Genomic DNA, 21,047 nt, shown 5'->3' with positions numbered 1-21,047 from the left:
TTCTGTCATTTTGAGGATTGTATCCTAGTATTGCTTTTCCTACTCTTTTATTGACTATGAAGGCTACTCCATTTCTTCTGAGGGATTCTTGTATCTGTACTAACTACTAATTCTTGGTCCATTCAAAGCGCTGGTTTCCTCTTTTAATGTCTGTTTAGGTTTAAGAGAGGTCTCTTCTCTAATACATAGGCTTGTGAAAGTCTTTTCCAGTACATTTTTTTCTATTTTAGAGAGGTTCACCAGGATGGACCCTAGTGTCTTCTTGGTATCAGGCAAATATTTGTTTCAGCTCACTTTTTTTACTGTCACAAATATGTACTGTACATTTTTAAAAATCATAGTACAGTATCAGAAAATATGTTCAACATTTTAGTCATTGCTATCTACTGTTTAGTTCTTTAATAGATTTCAGTATTGTCCTGCTTTCCATGCTGCTAAGTATATGAACTATAGTGGTTTTTATTTCTAATCTGTATCCTTGTAAAATTGTTTCTGAAGAAAATATAATATAGCAAATGGAAGAAAATAAAATAAGCATGCTTGGCAATTTTCAACTATTTTTCCTTATTTAGTATTTCAAGTACTTCTTTCAAGAAGTTGAATCCCCAACACGCAATTCCAAGTCAAACAAGTAAGTTCAGGGTTAGGGTTAATCCTCAATTTATGACCACAATTGGGAGTGGAAATCTTGTGTAAGTTGAGGCACCCACGTGACTGGACCCCCCCCTTTTTTTACATTTCCTGCAGTGATAATTAAGCAAAAGAACGCAGTTGTTAAGCAAACCCATTCTTCTGCATGGACTTTTTTTTTGCTGGAAACTGGCAAAATAGGTCACAAATAATGGTCACATGATTGCGGGATGCTTCAACTGTGGTAAAAGTGAGCCAGTTGCCAAGACCCAAAATGGGATCATGTGACTGCAGGGGGTGGCAACATTTTACAACAGCCAAAAGTGCTTTATTGTACCCATTCAGAGCTGTCTGTTCTGTACCAGCCTGCTACCGGCCCTGCAGAAAAGGCAGGGTCAACCCCTTTACAAACGGCAAGAGGCTGGAATTACGCCTGCCAAATTTATAGCTACAAAAACAAACAAGACACGAACCAAGAAACAGGAGCTTTAAGAAACATGAACCATCCGAGCGGTTGCCTTCAGCAAACCAGCCCTCCCAGACATTCCCCTTATATAGAGTTCAGGGCGTGGCTTCTCTCTGCCTCCTTCCGAGAAGCCCCATTGCCTTCCTCTGTTTACTCCTAATTGACTGCCTCCTGCGTTGGGCGTCCTTGAACAGGGCCAGCTGTGGGTCATCTTCATCCACACTGTCAGGCTCACACAGCTAGGTCTCCGTGGTGACCAAGTGGGAGGAGCCTGGCTGAGGGCTATCATCAGCAAGATCTTCAACCCCCTCAGCAAGGTCTTCAACACCCCCCTCCTCCTCCTCTGAGTCGTCCGACCCAACTGCCGAACCCACAGGCTGACCCTGAATCACAACACTGTCATATCTCCAAATGGTCATAAATAAATGGTCATAAGGCGAGGACTACTTGTATAATATACATGCACGTGTAGAAAGTTTTAAAGAATGTATCTGTTGGATGGGTTCATTATGATTCCTGTTAATTTAGGTGTGGATTTCTTTCAACTGCTAAGTAAAGTGGTCCATGAATAAGAAAAAGAAAATCTGGCTCTAAAAATGTGGGTTCAACGACAGAAAGTAGCAATCATGCATTTAGGAAAGGACATGAAATGGAGATTAAGCAAATCACATGTTAATCCTAGAGCTCTAGGTCAACACTATAAAAGATCAGTAGTCTGTTCTTGAGAAATGAAAATTAATCCAGTAACTGAAGTAAGATATTTATCTAAATATTTAAAAATATGCTATTGAAGACAAGTTCTTGTGTTATATTTTAAACATCTGTATTATAATGAGGGCTTTGGAAAAGACTTTGCTTACCTATTACTTGGGGAAATGGAAATGCTATGGGACTGAACAATAACTGATTTTTAAATTGTAAGCCACCCAGAGTTGCTTTGTAGAATAAGGTGGGGCAGTGTATAAATTTAATTAATAATTAATACATAACCTCGGGGGGAATTAGTTGGGGAGCAGAGAAGTCTTAGTGCATAGCAACCATTCCATTTGTTCAATTTCTTCTAACGTAATCATTAAGAAAGTGCCCAAAGAGCTACTATTCCAGAGTTGAAATTTCTAATTTATCTGATCAATGATGTAAAACAGCGGCCCCCGACTTTTTGGGCACCAGGGACTGGTTCCGTGGAGAGAGGTTTTTCCACAGACCGGATGGGGCGTGGTTTCGTGTGCTGCCTGCATCCTGCAGATGGGGCTTTGCTTGTTTGCCCGGCCCGGTTTCTGGCATGCCACGGACTGGGGGTTGTGAACCCTGATGTAAAATACTAGTGTAGGCCAAATATCTTTTGTGCATAGGATTTGCTTCCTCTAATTATTTGCATTTTTTACTCAAAAAAGAACTAAATGAATTAAAGCATTGTAGAAAAAATGATTTGGAGGAATCTTACTAGTCGTCTAGTGTCCAACCTCACTGCAGAAATCCATTAAACCATTCCTGATGGTGGCATTCAGCCTCACTTTGAAAAATCTCTAGTAAGGGAGAGTCCACCACTTGTACTGGGAAGATTATTTCATTGCTTAACAAAAGAATAATTTTCTTTGTTACTGGTATTTGAATTATATTTTGCTCATCATCAATTTATTTCTGCACCCCACTTTTTGTTACTTAGGTTAGAAACTTCATTAGGAAAACACTCAAATTATTAAGTTTTTTTAAACGTTGTATTTTTCATTAAATTCTATTTTTCCACTCTATTTTATTTAGATGTAAGAGCACATTTGGGTTTTTGTTGTAGACACATATAACTAATTTATATAAACAAATAGGAATGCTTTAATTAAAGGGTTCACTATTGCAGAAAATATTATCAGGATCACAATCTTTTTGAGTTTCCCACTTAGTAATTGCAACCAGTGTAGTGTTTACACATGAGGTATCCACACTGGAATGAATTAAAACTGCAGGGAAGCTTGTACAGGACCCAGTCATTCCAAGGCGGAGCTTTTGTGAAGTATCCTAATACTGTAGGTAGTGGCCCTTAATTCATCAATGCAGAAAGGGAGACTGGCCACAATGGATTTTTTATTATGCTAATTCTGAAAGGAATTTTTAGAATATCACTGTAAAGAACTTAAATAGATAATATTTAAGGTTACGGCTTTACAATGGTACCTCGGTACTCATTGTTAATTGGTTCCAGAAGGCATGATGAGTACCAAAAAGATTTTTTCCATAAGGAATAATGTGAGTCACAAGGCAGCTGACATCATCAAATTTTAGCTTGTGCAGTGAGTACCAAATAAACGATAAGTCCCAGGAAAAAAATTTCATGTCAGAACACGTAGAGTACTAAATTCGATGAGTTTCAAAGCAGTTGAATACCAAGGTACCACTATACCATTATTACTTATATTTATTGTACTAATTAGTGGTGGTCTTTTCACTGGCTGTCATATTTTCTCTCCCCTCCTCCCCCTTTATTTTTCACAGGTTGAAAAGAATGGTTCCTTTATCTTATCAAGATCACATACAGGTCAAGATACTGAATTGACTGCTGTGTGCTAATTTAATGACTAGGTTATTTGTTTAGTCTTGTATATTTGTTTGTACATATAATTAACCTTTATTTCGGAAAACAAAAACTTTTACTGAAGAAAGATTGATTAAAGCCTATTGTTTATTAAATCTCAGGAAAATTCCATTATTTATTCTTCTGAATAATTTTCGCTGAGAAAAAATGCAGAACGTAACTTTGAAAGATTATTCAGACTTCATTCATAAAGACTTTTGCATTAACTGAAGATCATGTACAGAACCAAAAATGAAAGAATGCTCTTTTTATTAAACAGATTTTACAGAAATTGTTGCATAACACCATTTACTGTCACCGGCCACTTTTCATGAGTAATTTCACTGGAATTCTCCAGCCATGCTTTGTACTGTTATTCAGATGCAAATGGATGTCCCCCAGAGAATAATCATTTGCTTTTGGGGATCACTTAAATTGCTTTTAAAAATCAAAGATGCTACATGTATACACATTATATAAATAAATCATATACATATTGTATGTAGTAAACCTCAAAGGATTCCAGCTACTCCAAGAGCAATTAAGAATTTACATGCTGGCTTCTGAAAGTCTGCAGGAACTAAGTGTTGAGCAGCTGAAGTCCAAAGAGTCTGAAATAAGGTTGAAATTAAAGAATGAAAAAAAGTGAAATGCATAATCCCCAGGTCAAAAAAGTTGTGCTTGGAATAAAGTCCCATCCAAAAACGTCACACGACCTTCAACTGCCGGAAAAACCTTTTCCATTCTTTTGATGTAGTCACCAACAATGGAAATATCAAGATCACCTGTTTAAAACATATTATTTAAATAACTTAGTTATTCCACATTATCCAATTATGAACTGCCTATAAATGATCTGTGTAAAATAGATTTCAAACAATGAAATCTGTTAAAATTCCTTGTCTTAGTACAATACAATAATCTTACATCTTGCCTTCTACTATGATAGTATACTCCTAGGACAGTCTTCAAAGACTAGAATCCTTATTACATTATTCTTATAACAAATAGAGGTCAGGTCACACTGCGTAAAGGGAGTACTGCATTCTAACCACTACACTACCACGGGTTTTGGTCAAAGATGACACTTTGATCAAGTTATGTATTTTTATCTCAAATCTTGCTTTACAGGGAAAGGGTGATGCCACTTGCACTTCTACTTTCCCTCTTGCATAATAGCCCAAATCAATTAAATATTTTCTGCTGCAGTTTGAAAAGGGGTACATAGAAATCGTAGTATGACAGCAATATGGTCCTTAGTTATGTCGTGTGGATTCTTTTCAGGGATATGAATTCCAGTACTTGCATACTTAAGTCATTCTAAGTACATTGCCATCTGCTAATCACCAGAAAGGCTAATACTTACCGCTACTGTGGTTACTTGAATCTCCCTTTAGCATGTGATATCCATCACCACCAGTAGCAAGGAAAGAAGGTAAAAGCACTTTGTAGGTCTTTTCCATCTCAAGCGGAACATAGGTTGGCACTCTGCACTTTGTGCAAAGAACGTTTAAGCTGACCACCCTGTTTCCTGGCTTTTGGGAGAGATCATACACCACTTTTATGCCTATTAAGAAACACAAGTCAGAAGTGTTTTAGGCACCATCTCTTGCAAATCTCTTGTTTGTATCTCTAAAAATATTAATAAATCGTTGTGCTATTCATGGCTTTTGGGAATAGACAAATAGTAAAATCAGATTCACAGTACCATGGATGCCAGCCTGCTTACAAAAGACTTCTAGCAGACAGGGAGAAGTTATTTTTAATTCATTCTAAGGTACCACCTTGTATCCGTTCCAGATTGGTATAGAAGATGATGGCGATGGTTAAAGGAAATTCCCCTCCTCCAATTTTCTTTTCCTCCTCGCCCCCTCGCCCGCCCGCACACTTTTCTTTTAAACCATGCCAGGAGTGCCTACAATCTAATATGCATGTGCATTTCTAGCTTTACTGCTTATGGAAATTAGGGCAGGAAGTAAAATATATTTCTGCAGAATTACAAAATGGAAAATTGCCGTACCAAAATAGAAAAATAATAACATAATTTTTCAGCGTAAGTTTTCTTTTTGAAAAAGTTTTTAAAGCAGGAGTGACTAATTCCTCTTTATAAGAATTTACCACAAAAGAGTGCAGAGGTAATAGTTACAAGTGCTGTTTTGCCATGGATTACTATTGTTAAGTGGGCCTTAGTTAAGTAAATAAAGGGGTGAATGAATAAATATTTCTCATTTGTCCACCTCCAATTCAAAAATGGTGTAACGCTAAGAACTGACCTGCCATTCACAATCATTTTTCTCTTCATCCTAGCATTTAATTAGTGAAACATTTTGTTTATGATTTGGCTGCAGCAATACTGCTTTTATGGCACAATGCAGCTCCAGGGAAATAAATTAGGACAGGAGTTTAAAGTAGACCACAACTATATGGCTTGGATTGATTCTCATGTCTTCTACCAAGGCGAGGTGAATATCTGTGCTGAATTACACCTGGCCTCCCCTGGGATCTGGACTTCAGCTTACTCTGATTCACATCCCTATGAAAATCCGAACCAAAGAGTGAGAGGTCTGGCATAATTTCTTTGAAACTTATGTGCCTTTTCCCCCATCTCTCTCCCTAACAGTTCTGCAGTAACGGAGGGAAAGGTGAGTACTGAGGCCTCCAGTATATTGTGTTTGTTTACATCCAATTCTATTTAAGCAGAAAGTCTGAGGTAGATTCTTATTTCCTGTTACCTGTCTCCTTAGTGAAACACACACCTCTAGAACGATGCCCATGCTGGAGTTCAATCATTCTGCCCAGGGTTTTTGAGCAACAGAAAATGAACTGTTAATGCTTGTTATAAAAAAAAGACTTTTGGGGACTTCCCGGAAGATGGCACTGCCTTGGAAGGGGAGGCGATACATGGCCGAGCCTCTTGTTGTTTTTCAGGCCTCCTGCGGTGATATTCTGCCATTTCCAGCCCCGGGGGAGGCTGAGAGAAGCGGAGGGGGCATCTTCGGAGGCGAGGTGTGGTGCGACTACCTCGCTGGAAAAAAGAAAGCACCCCGAGGATCCGGAGGCTTGAAAGAGGGCCACAGTTTAGCAGCCCCAAAGCCAATGACTCGGCAGTTTGAGATGAAGCAGGGAAACAAGAAAGAGTGGAAGTGAGTTTAAAGACTCACTTAGCGGGGCACTAAGCAGAAGTGAAAGGAGCAGTAGCCAGTTATCGGGGGTGGTTTTGGCAACAATTTTTTTTGTTACCCCTTTTGTTTTCTGCTGCCGTGGATCCAAATGCTGATTAGAGGCTTAAATGGACTTGTTTACGAATATGACATGATTGGTGGAAGCTTCTTCTCCCCTGAAAAAGCTAGCGTACTGATTTACGGACTTATAGAAATCTTGCTTTAAAGTGACGGATATTGATGTGACTTTTTCTTTTTTTTTCTACCTAAAGAGCAGAAGTGAAATTTATTTACAGAACGGGTTTAGATAAGTTCTGGCAGAAGACTTATTAGAAGCAAGTACGGGGTTATTGGTAGTTTAGGTGTTGGCCCTGACAAGTTTGTGATAAAGTATAGGGGAAGGAGTTAACCTGTGGTGTACAGTAGTGTGGAGAAACCTCCTGGGACAAACTGAAATGTCTTTAACGACGATGTCAACTAAAACCTTAAAGAAGGCCCCCGCCTTGACAGCAGCGGCCTCTCCGGTTACGACGCCACCAGAGGTTAGGAAGTCGATGGAGAGCCTATCAGCGACAGAAAAATCTGCTACAATTCAAGAGATTTATACAATGCTACAAAATATGCAGGACATAATGGAGAGGAATTTCGACAGCCTGAGGGCTGAGTTGGGGGACATGAGAGGGGAGATGAAGGAAATTAAAGGAAAATTGGGTGTAGTCCAGGTGACCCTGAATACGCATGAAATGCGAATAAAAACAGTAGAAAAGGACTCTGAGAATATGGAGAAGCGGATGGAGAAATGGGAGCACAGGTGCACGCAAGCATCCAAGAAGCTGGAAGATGATATGGTGTACCTGGAGATGGAGAAAGCAGCCTTTTTTTTGCGCTTCCAAAATGTGACGGAAGACAGAGAAGAACAGTTGGAAGACGTGGTAGGAGAAATGATCGCAGACCTGGTGGGGAAAGAGAAAAAAGAGGTTCGGTGCGATATTGATGAGGCCTTTCGAGTTTATACCAATTATGCCAGGCAATACAGCCTCCCTAGGGAAGTGCATGTTAGGTTTACCAAAAAGGCGCTTAGAGATGAAGTGCTCTATAGATCCAGAGACCAACCAATTCAGTATAATGGCTGTCCGTGTATTATATCAGTAAACAGCATTAATATATATAGTTAGCAAGTTATCCGGTTATACGATGAGGGAAAACAAATCTGACAGGAGAACACGCGGGAACTTTGACAGCTGTCAAAGTTCCCCGCACGGCGCAGGCGCAACCACTGACAGCTCGCGGCTGTCAAAACACCGAGCCATGCGGAAGCCGAACTGTCAAGAACAGACGACGCGGATTGGTCCGGATAGACGCGGCGCCAAAATGGACGTTCCTGATTGGCCCTCACTGACAGCTGCCGGCTATAAAAGCCGGGCGAGTTATTCTGTTTTTGCCTTGCTCTAAATAAACCTTTAGTTAAGTAGCCTGTCGTCCCGAGTGGTCCTTCGGCTACTTCACTGGTGACGAAGGTGGGATCGCTCCTGAGCTGAAGTCACGGCCGAGGAAGAGAGTTCCCGGCCAGAGCTGTCACTGGAAGTTTTAACTTCCAACGGAGCGAGACCTAGGACCGGACGACATGGCAAACTTCGGGCGTGTGAGGGAATTCGATACCCGCCATCCCGAGAGATGGCAATCACACCTGGGGCAAGTCGAGGGATTTCTCCTCGTCAGCAAAATCACCAACGACAGAGCAAAGGCCGCCACTCTCCTATACATCAGCGGACCCCCAGTATACGACGCTGCCGTTGGGCTGTTTAGCCCGGTACCCATCACCGAGGTCTCCTACGCGGACCTGGTAGACCAGCTTAATAAGCATTATATGCCGGCCCGCTCAGAACTGTACTGGCGGGTACAATTCGCCCAGAAGAAACAGCGACCAGACGAACCCGCAAACGATTTCATCGCTGGGGTCAGACACGCCGCGCGAAACTGCTGCTTTCCCGACCTAGAAGACCGCATCAGAGACCAGGTGGTGATCGGGTTGAGGGACGAGCGTCTACAGAAGAAGCTGACATTCAAACCCGACATGAGCCTGGCAGAATTGACCCGAGAAATCATGGCCTACGAGTATAACCACAAGAAGAAATCGACTGCCACGACCCCAGAGAGCCCAGCAACCGTATACCAAGAGAGCGCAACGCTCAGCGACAGCGACGAGTCGGTAGACTTCACTGACGGGGAAGCCCTTCAGAGCAGAATGGAACGCAGACAACAGAGAAGAAGTGACACATCGGATCGCCGAAGAACCAGGAACCCCCCACCGCCACCGCCGCGTTACGAGCAACGGGCCGCCTGCGCCAGCTGCGGGGAAAATCATGCCCGAGGAAGCTGCCGGTTCAGAAACGCTAAGTGCCACAATTGCGGGAAGACCGGCCACATCAAACCAGTGTGCCGCAGCCGGGGGCGCGACAACGTCAATGATCTGGAGGCCAATTCCCCAGGTAGGCCAGCTACCCGGGCCAACAGAGAAAAAACGCCAGGGGGCCTAGTAGAAACAATTGACAGGGTACACAACCTAAGCTCAAAGGTGAGGATCAGGGTAAAAATTCAGGGAGTGCCCTGCCTCATGGAGGTGGATTCCGGGTCAGCAGTCTCCTTAATTTCATATGAAACGTACCAGGAGATCTGCCAACAAAGCAAGGGAAAAATTCCTCTCAGGCAAACCCAGGTCCACCTAGCAGATTTCCAAAAAACCCCTATTCCTCTGGAAGGGAGGGCTAAGGTTGCCGTGGAGTACAAAAAATTCAAGGGTCCCTTAGAAGTTCTAGTGACACCAGGGAACCGCACCAACCTGATAGGGCTGAACTGGTTCGGCCCTCTAGGGATCGCCATAACGGGGGTAAATACAGTCCAATCACCTAGCCTCGAAGCCGTTTGCAACAAGTACGCAGACGTCTTCGATGGCACGTTAGGGAAATACACCGGTCCCCCCATTTCTTTACAATTAAACCCAGCAATCCAACCCATAAAGATAAGAGCTAGGAGAGTACCCTTTGCCCTTAAAGAAAAAATAGAAAATGAACTAGAACGCCTCGTAGGTCTCGGGGTGCTCGAACCTACGGAGGGGGGAAGCTGGGAGACCCCAATTGTCACCCCTGTTAAACCTAACGGGGAAATAAGATTATGCGCGGACTATAAGGCGACCCTCAACCTAGCTCTCAGCCCCCATGCTTACCCGGTGCCAGCGGTAAGGGACGTATTTGCTTCCATCCGCTCCGGCGCCATTTTTGCCAAACTCGATCTTACGCAGGCGTATTTGCAACTGCCTGTCACAAATGACACCGCGGAAGCCCAGACAATTGTCACCCACCGCGGTGCCTTTAAAGTAAAAAGGCTCCAATTCGGCATATCGGCAGCCCCGGGCATCTTCCAGGGTATCATGGAGAAAACCCTGAAGGGAATACCCGGGGTCTGCCCCTATTTCGACGATGTTCTCATCGCCGGAGAAAATGAAGCAAACTTAGCTGACAGACTGTCAGCTGTGCTGAGCCGGCTCAGAGAAGCCGGCCTCAAACTTAAACGGGAAAAGTGCTCCATTGGAGTCACATCCACAGAATTCCTAGGGTACAAAATAGACGGCCAAGGCATCCACCCCACCACAGAAAAACTAAGGGCTATTCAAACAGCACCAAGCCCAAGGAATAAACAAGAACTCCAAGCCTTTTTAGGATTATTAAACTTTTATCATGCCTTCCTTCCCCACAAAGCCACTATCGCAGAGCCTCTGCATAGGCTCCTGGACAAGGGAACTGCCTGGTCCTGGACCAAAATACATGAAAATAGCTTTCAATCATTAAAAAAGATTATTTGTAATAGTTCAACGATCACCCTTTTTCGAGAAGACACACCTATATGCATCGCTTGCGATGCATCTCCCTATGGGATTGGGGCAGTGTTAAGTCATTTATACAAGGACGGCACCCAAAGACCCATAGCCTTTTATTCACGCACTCTGTCAAAAGCAGAAAGGAATTACGCACAAATAGACAGAGAAGCCCTAGCAATAGTCGCAGGGGTTAAAAAATTTCATGACTACCTGTATGGGAGACCCTTTACCATATTCACAGATCACAAACCCCTACTGGGAATATTCACGTGGAATAAAGCAACACCTCAGATTCTCTCACCGAGAATACTACGGTGGTCCACATTCTTATCTGCCTATTCTTATCAGTTAATACATAAACCAGGGAGGGAATTAGGACACGCAGACTGCCTCAGCAGACTGCCAATTCAAAGCAAGGACCCAGACCCAGACCCAGCTGGACTGATTCTAGCAATATCTCAACTCCCAGACTGTCCCCTCTCTGCAAAGATCATAGCTAACAACTCAGCTAAAGACAAAATACTCAGCAGAATTCTCAGGTGGGCCACAACAGGGTGGCCAGCACAAAACCCACACTCTCAATTCCAGCCATACTTTAACAGGAAAAATGAAATATCTTCACATAGGGGATGCCTGCTATGGGGAAATCGAGTCATAATACCTAATAAGAACATAAATCATACATTAGACATCTTACACGAAGGACACCCAGGCATTGTCAAGATGAAAGCTATGGCCAGAAGTTATGTCTGGTGGCCTGGCATAGATAAAGAGATAGAAAAATATGTGGGAGGGTGCTACACCTGTCAAGCAACACGAAACGAGCCACCCCAAGCACCAATTCACAAATGGGAAACTACAAAAAACCCATGGTCACGCATACATTTAGATTTCGCAGGACCTATTCAGGGGCAGAGTTTCCTAATTGTAGTGGACAGCTATTCTAAATGGTTAGAAGTCACCCCCCTTAGAAAAACAACGTCAGGAGCCACTATACAAGCCCTAAGGAAAATATTCGCCACACACGGCCTGCCAGACACCATAGTTTCAGACAATGGACCTCAATTCACCTCTCGTGAATTTCAGATGTTCGCTATGAAGAATTGTATTAGGCTGGTCACGTCTGCACCGTTCCACCCATCGACGAACGGGATGGCTGAAATTATGGTGCGTTCCACAAAAGAAGCTTTGAAAAAATTCGTCAAGGGGAACTGGCAGCGGCGACTCAGCCAGTTCCTAATGTCACAACACGCAACTCCATGCACAACAACGGGCAAATCCCCGGCGGAACTAAGATGGGGGAGGAGGCTGATAACGCGGCTTGACAGACTACATCCTGACACATACCCGGAAGAAAATGAGCACCCCCACCCAGACCGCACACTTAAACCAGGGCAAATGATATGGGCACGGTCATACACTGATAAAAACAAATGGGTCCAAGGGACAGTGCTAAAACAAACAGGACCCATTTCCTATCTAATATCCACACAAACTCACGGCAATCTACGCCGCCATATCGACCAACTCAGACCCAGACAACCACCACACAACCCAGAACCCCAACCGGAAGAACACGATCTACAACCCCTCCCAGAAATTCTACCGATACCAAACCAAGAGGAAGAGGAGCAAAGGAAAGCACTGCCAGCAGAACCAGACATCGCCCCACTTCCACGTCGCTCCAACAGGAACCGAAGAGCCCCCGCCTACCTAAGGGACTACCAGTGGGCAGGTTCCAACGATCAAGGGGGAGGAGACGCTCCAGGGGAGGGGTAAGGGGTGTATTATATCAGTAAACAGCATTAATATATATAGTTAGCAAGTTATCCGGTTATACGATGAGGGAAAACAAATCTGACAGGAGAACACGCGGGAACTTTGACAGCTGTCAAAGTTCCCCGCACGGCGCAGGCGCAACCACTGACAGCTCGCGGCTGTCAAAACACCGAGCCATGCGGAAGCCGAACTGTCAAGAACAGACGACGCGGATTGGTCCGGATAGACGCGGCGCCAAAATGGACGTTCCTGATTGGCCCTCACTGACAGCTGCCGGCTATAAAAGCCGGGCGAGTTATTCTGTTTTTGCCTTGCTCTAAATAAACCTTTAGTTAAGTAGCCTGTCGTCCCGAGTGGTCCTTCGGCTACTTCAGTCCGGTTACAATTCTTAAGCAACTACCAAGAAGGGTCCGAGAGCAACGTCAACGCTATCAATTTGTTACTTCGGAATTGAGGAAAAAAGGTGTGGCATATAAATGGCTGCTTCCAGAGGGGCTCCTGGTGATGTGGGAAGACTGAAAGATAAAGATTGAGAGTCTACGAAACACACAAGATTTCTATAATTTTTTTTGCGGGACTAGCGATCAGGAGAGTGATGGAGAAGTGGAGAGTAGAAGTCAGAGGGAGGAGAGGAATCTGGGGGGAGTGGAGGGGGGTGGGGGGGAGGGGGGCAGAGAGGGAAAGGGAGAAGAATACAAGAGGGTAACTAGACAGACTACCAAATCTAAGGCCCCGCATAAGTAAGGATGTGTTAAGGGGTGAATTTTCTGACGCTCAATGTTAATGGTGTCAATGCTCCTATTAAGAGAAAAAATATCTTAACTAGATTAAGGAAATGTGGAGCTGTTGTATTATGCCTTCAGGAAACTCATATTAAGAAATGCCAAACTAATCTGTTGAATTATCCTAAACTAGGGAAATTATTTGTAGTGTCTGCTGAGGAGAAAAAGAAAGGTGTAGCAATGTATGTTAAGGAGTATTTGTGTCCTAAAGAGTTATGGGTGGACCTGGAGGGGAGAAGCCTGATTCTGGAGATAGAAATGGTGGGAAGCAAAGTGTTACTGGTACGCATATATGCACCCAATATTAATCAGGGAGACGTTTTCCAGAAAATATATCGGAAAATATTAGACCTGGAGTATGAGCAGATGTGTCTCTTGGGGGACTTTAATGTGGTGGTAGATAGGGCTAAGGATTACAAAACAGGGAGGGTTGATTTGAAGAATAAAAAAGGAAAAGATAGGAGGGTCTTGCCCAAAGTATTTAGGGATATGTGCGTAGAATTTTGCTCAGGGATATATGGCATGAGATTAACCCGGCCTCTCAACGTTATACCTACTATTCCCCCAGGCATAACTCATGGTCTAGGTTGGAAATGGTATGGTTGTTGGATGGGCTGATATCTTATGCGAAAGATGCCATGATTTTGACGAATGAATGGGCGGATCACAACCCGGTGGCTATTACATTGATAAGGGGGAGTAGAGTGAGGAGTAGATGGATGATGAACCTGGAGGCTCTAAAGGATACGGTTTTTGTACAGAAAATTAAACAAGAGATGAGCCTGTTTTTTTTAGAAAATAGGACGGAAGGGATGCCCCTACGAATAGTTTGGGACATGGCTAAAGCTTATCTGAGAGGCTTGATATTAAAACAGATGGCAGTTAAATGTAGGAAGGAGGAGGAAAGTAGGAGGGAAATTGCTGAGCAACTTACTAAGGCAGAGAAGGCTCTTCAGGTAAGCCCACAGAAAGTGTATGGGAAGGAGCAGGTGGATTTTTGGAGGCATAAACTCAATCTTGTGGATCAAGAAAAAATAGCACGTAAAATTAGGGTGACGAGGCAGAACTATTTTGAATATGCCAATAAGCCAGGGAGATGGCTTAGCTATAGAATAAGGAAAGAGAAGGAAAGTAGAAGAATTGATCAGTTAGAGGATAAGAGGGGGACACTGATAGGGGATAAAGAAGGGAACAAAAAGATAGCGACTGAGTTTTTTACACAATTATATCAGAAAGAAAAGGTTCCTGATGAGAAGATTAAACAATACCTGATGGAGTCAGACCTTCCTAAGTTACTTCCTAATGAGAAAGAGGCCTTAGATCAGGAGATAACAATAGCAGAAATTGAAAAAGCAGTAAGACAACAGAAATGTCAAAAAAACCCAGGCACTGACGGAATTCCTGCAGAATTGTATGAGGTATTAGTGGAAGTGCTTGGAAAGCATATGAAAGATCTATTTAATGAAATTTTGGATAAGGCTATATCCCCGCAAACTTGGTTGGAGGCAAATATTAGTTTGATCCCTAAGGATGATTCTCCTTTGAAGCATATTAAAAATTATAGGCCAATATCCCTTCTTAATTCAGATTATAAAATATTTGCGACAATAATTGCTGATAGATTAAAAATTTACTTAAACCAATTCATACATACAGACCAGAATGGGTTCCTTCCCACTAGACAAATAAAGGATAATCTCAGAATTATATTAAATGTTCTGGAGTATTATGAAAGCCGACCAGATAAACAATTAGCTTTAATATTTATCAATGCTCAAAAAGCATTCGATAGGGTAAATTGGGATTTCCTAATGTGTCAGTTGGAACATATGGAGTTTGGGGCCAAATTCTGTAATATGATTAAAGCAATCTATACTAAGCAGGAAGCGAGAATGTTGATAAATGGAAATTTAACTGACAAATTTGATATCTGTAAGGGCACTAGGCGGGTTGTCCACTCTCCCCACTTTTATTTATTTTAACCTTAGAACCCTTATTGAAAATAATAAGGAAAGATGAGGAGATTACCGGGCTTCAGATAAGAGACCAAATTTATAAACTGCAGGCGTTTGCAGATGATATGGTTTTTGTTTTGGAAAACCCTCTGGAATCCAGCACGGAATTACTAAAAAGGATTGAGGAATTTGGAAATGTGGCCAGTTTACAAGTAAATAAAGATAAGATGAATATATTAACGAAAAACCTTTTGAATAGAAGTAAACAGATGTTAGAGGACATTACTGGGTTTAAAATTGTGAAGAAGGTGAAATATTTAGGAACTTGGTTGACGGGAAGATGTTCCAGTATTAGGGAGGACAATTATTTTAAATTACTGATACAAACAAAAATGGACTTGGGAAAATGGGGTAGGATACAATTTTCATTATTAGAAAGGTAGCCATGGTGAAATCTTATATTTTGCCAAAATGGAATTTTCTTTTCCAGACAGCACCAGTTAAACTTTCAATGAAATTTTTAAAAGAGTTAGAGGGGGTAGTTTCTAGATTCGTATGGCAGGGGAAACGGCCCAGGATTGGGGAAAAAAAGATGCAAGAAATTAAGGAAAGAGGGGGCCTTGGCCTGCCGAATTGGGAACTTTATTATCAGGCTGCCCTTTTAGTTTGTGGCAAGGAATAGATAGATAAGTTTAAGGAATAATCAATTGTTGAGTTTGGAAGGATTCGATTTGTTGCAGGGATGGCATGCTGCTCTTTGGCAGGAAGGTACTCCTCCAAGCAAACAGTTTACTCGTCATTACATAAGGGATATACTGATTTGGAATTGGGATAAGATAAGGGCCAAGTACTATGTGCAAATTCCGTGTTGGTTATCAACCTTGGAAGCCTTCACCCATCTGACCCTACTCAAGAAGGGAAGAAGACCAACTTACAAAGAACTTTTAGATAGCAGGAGAGAACTCAAAACGCGACAAGATCTGGCTCAGCAAGGGTTTCAATTGGAGTGGTGGGCTTACCTGCAGATTCAGTCAAGGTATAAGAAGGATAAGGAAGGAAGGGGGGTATTTATCTGAATCTGCAGGAATTAGATAAGATTCTGCTGGGTCCGGAGAAAGGGATGATATCTAAGTGCTATAAATTGTTGCTAATCAGGGTAGTAGGGGAGGAGGTGGTAAAAGACGCGATGATTGCCTGCGGGAAGAATTTTGGTTATGCACTTCCACTTGAGAAATGGGAAGAGATTTGGTGGATTAATATGAGGCTGGTGGTTTCCACATTATATAAGGAGAACATATACAAAATGCTTTATAGATGGCATTTCCCTCTGGCTAGACTTTCCAAAATGTTCCCTGGATTGTTGGCTGATTGTTGGAAGTATGGTAAAGGGATTGGCATGTATTATCACTTATGGTGGACATGTCCGGAAGTGGTTAGATATTGGATGAGGATCCAAAAATAGATAGAGGAAATTACAGGGTGTTTAGTTGATCTTAAACCAGAGATGTATCTGCTTGGCTTCAGGCCTGGAAATATTAAGAGGGGAATATGGTATTTGGTTTTACATATCTTAACGGCGGCAAGGATGGGGTATGCTGAATTTTGGAAGGCAAATCATACCCCGCCGGATGAAGCTATAATTAGGAGAATATTTGATTGTGCAGAAGCAGACACATTGACCAAGAAGTTGAAGGGTAAAGAAGAGACACCAGCATTTCTATCATGGAATAAATGGTATATTTGGATGGATAAAAGATTAAAGATATGAGGTTGGCTTGGAGGTTGGTCAAAAATTAAATAAAAAAAAGTTTTTGCTAATGAATAAGCTTTGGAGTTGGATAGTTATAAGAGATTTAGTGAGTGGAATATAATTGTTAGCTTAGAAGTAGATATAATTTGGTTTTTTTAAATGGTTTCCAATTTTTTGATTTCTTCGTTTTCTGTATATTGTAAATGATTTTTGTCTTTGTTGGTGTATGGCAGACATGTCAAACACAAGGCCCAGGGGCCGGATCCCGCCGATGAAGTGGTTTCATGTGGCCCACGAAGCCGTCCTGGAAACAGTGAGGAAACGGCCCCCACTGCCTTGGCCCTGGCCCAGAGACCCTCCTTCTGCCAGAGACCCTCAGATCTGTCCCACTCCTGCCCAGGCCCCCATAGGCACCCTTGATGTGAATGATGTAGAGCTGGCCATGCCCACCCAGTAGGCCACGCCCACCCTGGCCATACCCACCCGGCCCCCTAAGGGCAACTGCAATGCTGATGTGGCCCTCAATGAAATTGAGTTTGACACCCTTGGTGTATGGTGTGTGTTTTTAACACGAAATGTAAATAAAGACTTTTTTTAAAGACTTTTGCACTTTGTGCTGGCAATCGATGAAGATAGTTAACCTGAGACCTGTAGCAATTCACCCGTTCCTTGCCCGTGTCGGTGAACGCTGTGCTCAAATGCTTGTTTTAGAGCAGAACCTTTGATCTGCAGCAAGTCGAACGTTCCTCCAAATGGCAATACTGATGTCAGTTCCTCCAAGGTAATAATGCCTGAGTAGAACACAACACTGTTATACAGCAATAAGTCATATTATGCACAATTTTGTTCCTTTTTAAGGCATTGTGGTATTGGTTAAGTTGAAGACAGCCGAGTTCAAATCTTATCCCACAATCAGATTGCCTGCCAGACCTTAGACTAGTCCTTATCTTTAATGGTATTATAGGAATGACCTTGGGAGATAGGAGCAAGATCCAAGGACTAGAAAAACCATCACGCAAAAGGAATCTCAGCTCTCAGAAAAGATATTATAATTGTGCTTCTTGTCTAGGTGACCCCAACAGGCTAAATTATCTTCCAATCTCGTTTGCAACTTAATTTGCATCTAGTTTGCATCTTAGGCTAAAAGTGGCAGGCCATCATTCATATGAAGGGTAGGAATGATAATTTGATTTCTGTGGTTTCTACCCATGCCATCATTGTAGCATAAAAAGCAAATTACATTTAAAGGACAAGTTAAACAGAATAAATGTGCAGTTTAAAGTATCCCAAAATCTGTAAGCAATGTTTTTCAACATGCATAAAATATGATTAGGTTTCAAGAGAAAAACTAGTAGTGCCACAGTGGGTTTGGACAAGATGTTTACAGCAAACTAATAGAAACATATAAATAAGATGCTCTCAATCTGATAGTGTTTAAATATTTATGGAAAAAGGGGATTTTTTCTACGTAAAGGAAGATGCAAAAGAGGGATATTCGTTAATTTACATCATCAGACAATAATCATGGTAGCTTTGGACAGCATGTTCACCCAAACTAAATATGGGATATTCAAACAGGATAAGGTCAAGAGCTAAAGCTTCACAGCCTGGCAAATTTTTTAAAAAAGCATGACAGTAGTTGAATAGAGTGTATACCAGTCCAAATTTAAATATTGGCATACAACAAAGAGAACTTGAAGTAGCATGTGTAGATGCTCTTGAAATTACACATACCATTATTGGCTCGTTCATCAATGGGTGACCGTATTCCACCACCATTTACAATGCACATGGAAACATGATTCCACTCATTATCATCTGGATGTCTCAGGTTATTGTAAATCTAAAAACATTCACAAAGAAAAAAAATGTGAATTAAACCTCCACTATCCTTTTCACTTAACTTTAAAGGACATCAGTGTATCAAAATTAGAAATCTTGCGATGATATCTAGCAGTATAGCTATTTTCCACTAAAAAGCCTATAGTAAAAGAGTTTGTTACAAGTTGTCCTTCCTTGAAGCACCCCCTCCTCAAAAGGGCCCCTTCTGTCTGACAGTGTGGTTCTCCGAGACCCTCCGCTGATAGCAATGGGAGCTCTTTTGCTATCTGTATGAAAATAATTTGAGAAAGTCATAAAATTGAATAGAGAGGGTTTAGCTTGTTCCCCTTCAGCAGTAGCTTCATTTTACATTGCCTTTAACAATGCTTCTGGAACTCTACTGAAATTTTTTTGAGGAATTTTTTTTTTATCCTGAACAGCTCCTCATCTGAGATAAAGATTATTTCCCATTTTAAGGCAACATGGTCCACACCTGCAGAAAAGCAGGAGGATGTCTGTAGAGAAACTGTGGCCCTGAGGGTGAAGCTGCTGGGTTATGTTGGGCCACCCAGCGGACTGCATTTTGTCTGCATGCTGAGCATACCTTCTTTTAAGCACAATGCGATTTCTATGTACATAAATTTGTTCATGCCATTAGTTATTCCTGTCAAGAACTGTGCACCAAAGATGGTGAGACTGGGCGAAGAAGTACCACAGCATGACAAGGCTTGTGGGAGTTAGTAAGAAAGTGGCAGGATGGAGAGTGTGACAACAAAGCAGGGGAGGAGGACCTGAAATTAGGGCTGCTATGAAGAGCAGCAGCAGCAGCAGTAGGAATGAAGACAAGTAACTGGTTGGGACTTTTGGAAATGATGCTGGCAAGGAGGAAGAGGAAGGACAAGCCAAACAAGATGTGAGGGAGAAAAATCAGGATGTAGGGCATCCATGATGTAAAGAAAGCAAGACAAGAAGAAAGAGGCAGGGCTTGAGACAAGATAGGGAACTAAAATCAGACATGGTAGAAGCTTTGCCAAGCTACCGTGTTTCCCTGAAATAAGACCAGGTCTTTTTTTGCCTCCAAAAGAGGCACCAGGTCTTATTTTTGTGGTAAGCCTTACCTCACCTCCGGCACTGACAGCCCCACCTAGCCAATCCACTTCTTCTGGGGCCAAACTTCTGCACCTGCATTCGGGCCTGCATTTTGCAGTCAGGCCTTTCCAGAAGGTGTAAGCAGTTGAGTACCAAACTATGGATTGAATCCATAGCTTGGTGCTCGGCTGCTGAGGTCTTGCAGAACCGAGCTATGGATTGAATCCATAGCTCGGTTCTTGGCTGCACAGACCTTCTGGAAAGCCCTGTGACTGAGATATGCAGGCCTGGCTGCAGAAGAGGCCTCAGAAGAACAAGTGGGCCAGTGTTCTGTTCCAGCCTATGACCGGCCCTGTTTGTGTGACAGGGACAACCCCTTTTTCCTTTTGACAAATTAATAGGCTGGAAAAAACCCAACCCATATTTATTTACAGTTCCAAAATGATAAAGTCTTTCAAACAAAAAAGCAGCAGAATATTTTCTTCAATAAATGATTCAAAACATCAGACAAGAGTCAACAAACAAGAGTCAAACAGAATAGCAAGAACAGACCAGGATTCTCTTTGAATGTCTACGAATGGTTGCCTTCAGCAACCAGCACCACCCACCCCTTCCCCTTTTATTATCCTTCCCAAGGTGTGGCTTCTCAATGCCTTCTCCTTTCACTGAGTTGCCTCATTGATTTTCTCTGCTCTGCTCTGCTGGTTTGCCTTCTGCTTCTAGCGTCTCTGAACAGATTCAGCTGTGACTCCTCTGAGTCCGACACCTCCTCCTCACACAGCTGAGCCTCATGAGGAACACACTGGAGGGGCCAGGCTGAGAGTCCTGCAGTGCATCAGAGCCTCCCTCTGACACCAAAGGCTCTCCAAACCCCTCCTCCTCCTCCTCCTCCTCCTCCTCAGATTCCTCAGACTCAGCTGCTGGGAGCACAGGATGACACTGAATCACAACAGCCGGCAAGGAAAACCCTGGCTGCAAGGAGTGGGTGTGGGTCAGGTGGAGCAGCTCCATGCCCCCACCTCTGCCCTAGCTTCATTTTTAGGTGTGTGCCTTCCCCAAAACTAGGGCTTATTTTTTTGGATAGGGCTTATATTAGACCCACCCCCCAAAATCAAGCTAGGACCTGCAGCTACAAAAACTGGCAACTTTTTGCCAAAATAATAGCTACTCCTTT

The 21,047-nt window shown here is 42.6% G+C and overlaps 2 protein-coding genes across 2 annotated transcripts in view; both read right to left on the bottom strand.

Annotated features, from left to right (window-relative positions):
* The window catches only part of MRAP2 (melanocortin 2 receptor accessory protein 2), a gene marked incomplete at its 5' end in the record, with an annotated part of 869,028 nt that overhangs the window by 265,630 nt on the left and 582,351 nt on the right, over positions 1–21,047 (bottom strand). The window lies entirely within an intron of this gene.
* LOC310649060 (snake venom 5'-nucleotidase-like) overlaps positions 3,773–21,047 on the bottom strand; it is a 47,095-nt gene continuing 29,820 nt past the window's right edge. The window contains exons 6-9 of the mRNA XM_083377318.1: positions 18,698–18,806; positions 17,605–17,754; positions 5,029–5,229; positions 3,773–4,447 (exon numbers count right to left, since the gene is read on the bottom strand). Coding sequence (XP_083233444.1) covers positions 4,329–4,447; positions 5,029–5,229; positions 17,605–17,754; positions 18,698–18,806 — 579 coding nt within the window. The 3' untranslated portion in view covers positions 3,773–4,328. The remainder of the gene's footprint in view (positions 4,448–5,028; positions 5,230–17,604; positions 17,755–18,697; positions 18,807–21,047) is intronic.

This window comes from Vipera ursinii (genome assembly GCF_947247035.1).
Source record: "Vipera ursinii genome assembly, chromosome: 1".
NCBI lineage: Eukaryota > Metazoa > Chordata > Lepidosauria > Squamata > Viperidae > Vipera > Vipera ursinii.
Note: the sequence above shows the minus strand (reverse complement) of the source record. Positions and strands in the feature narration are given on the sequence as shown.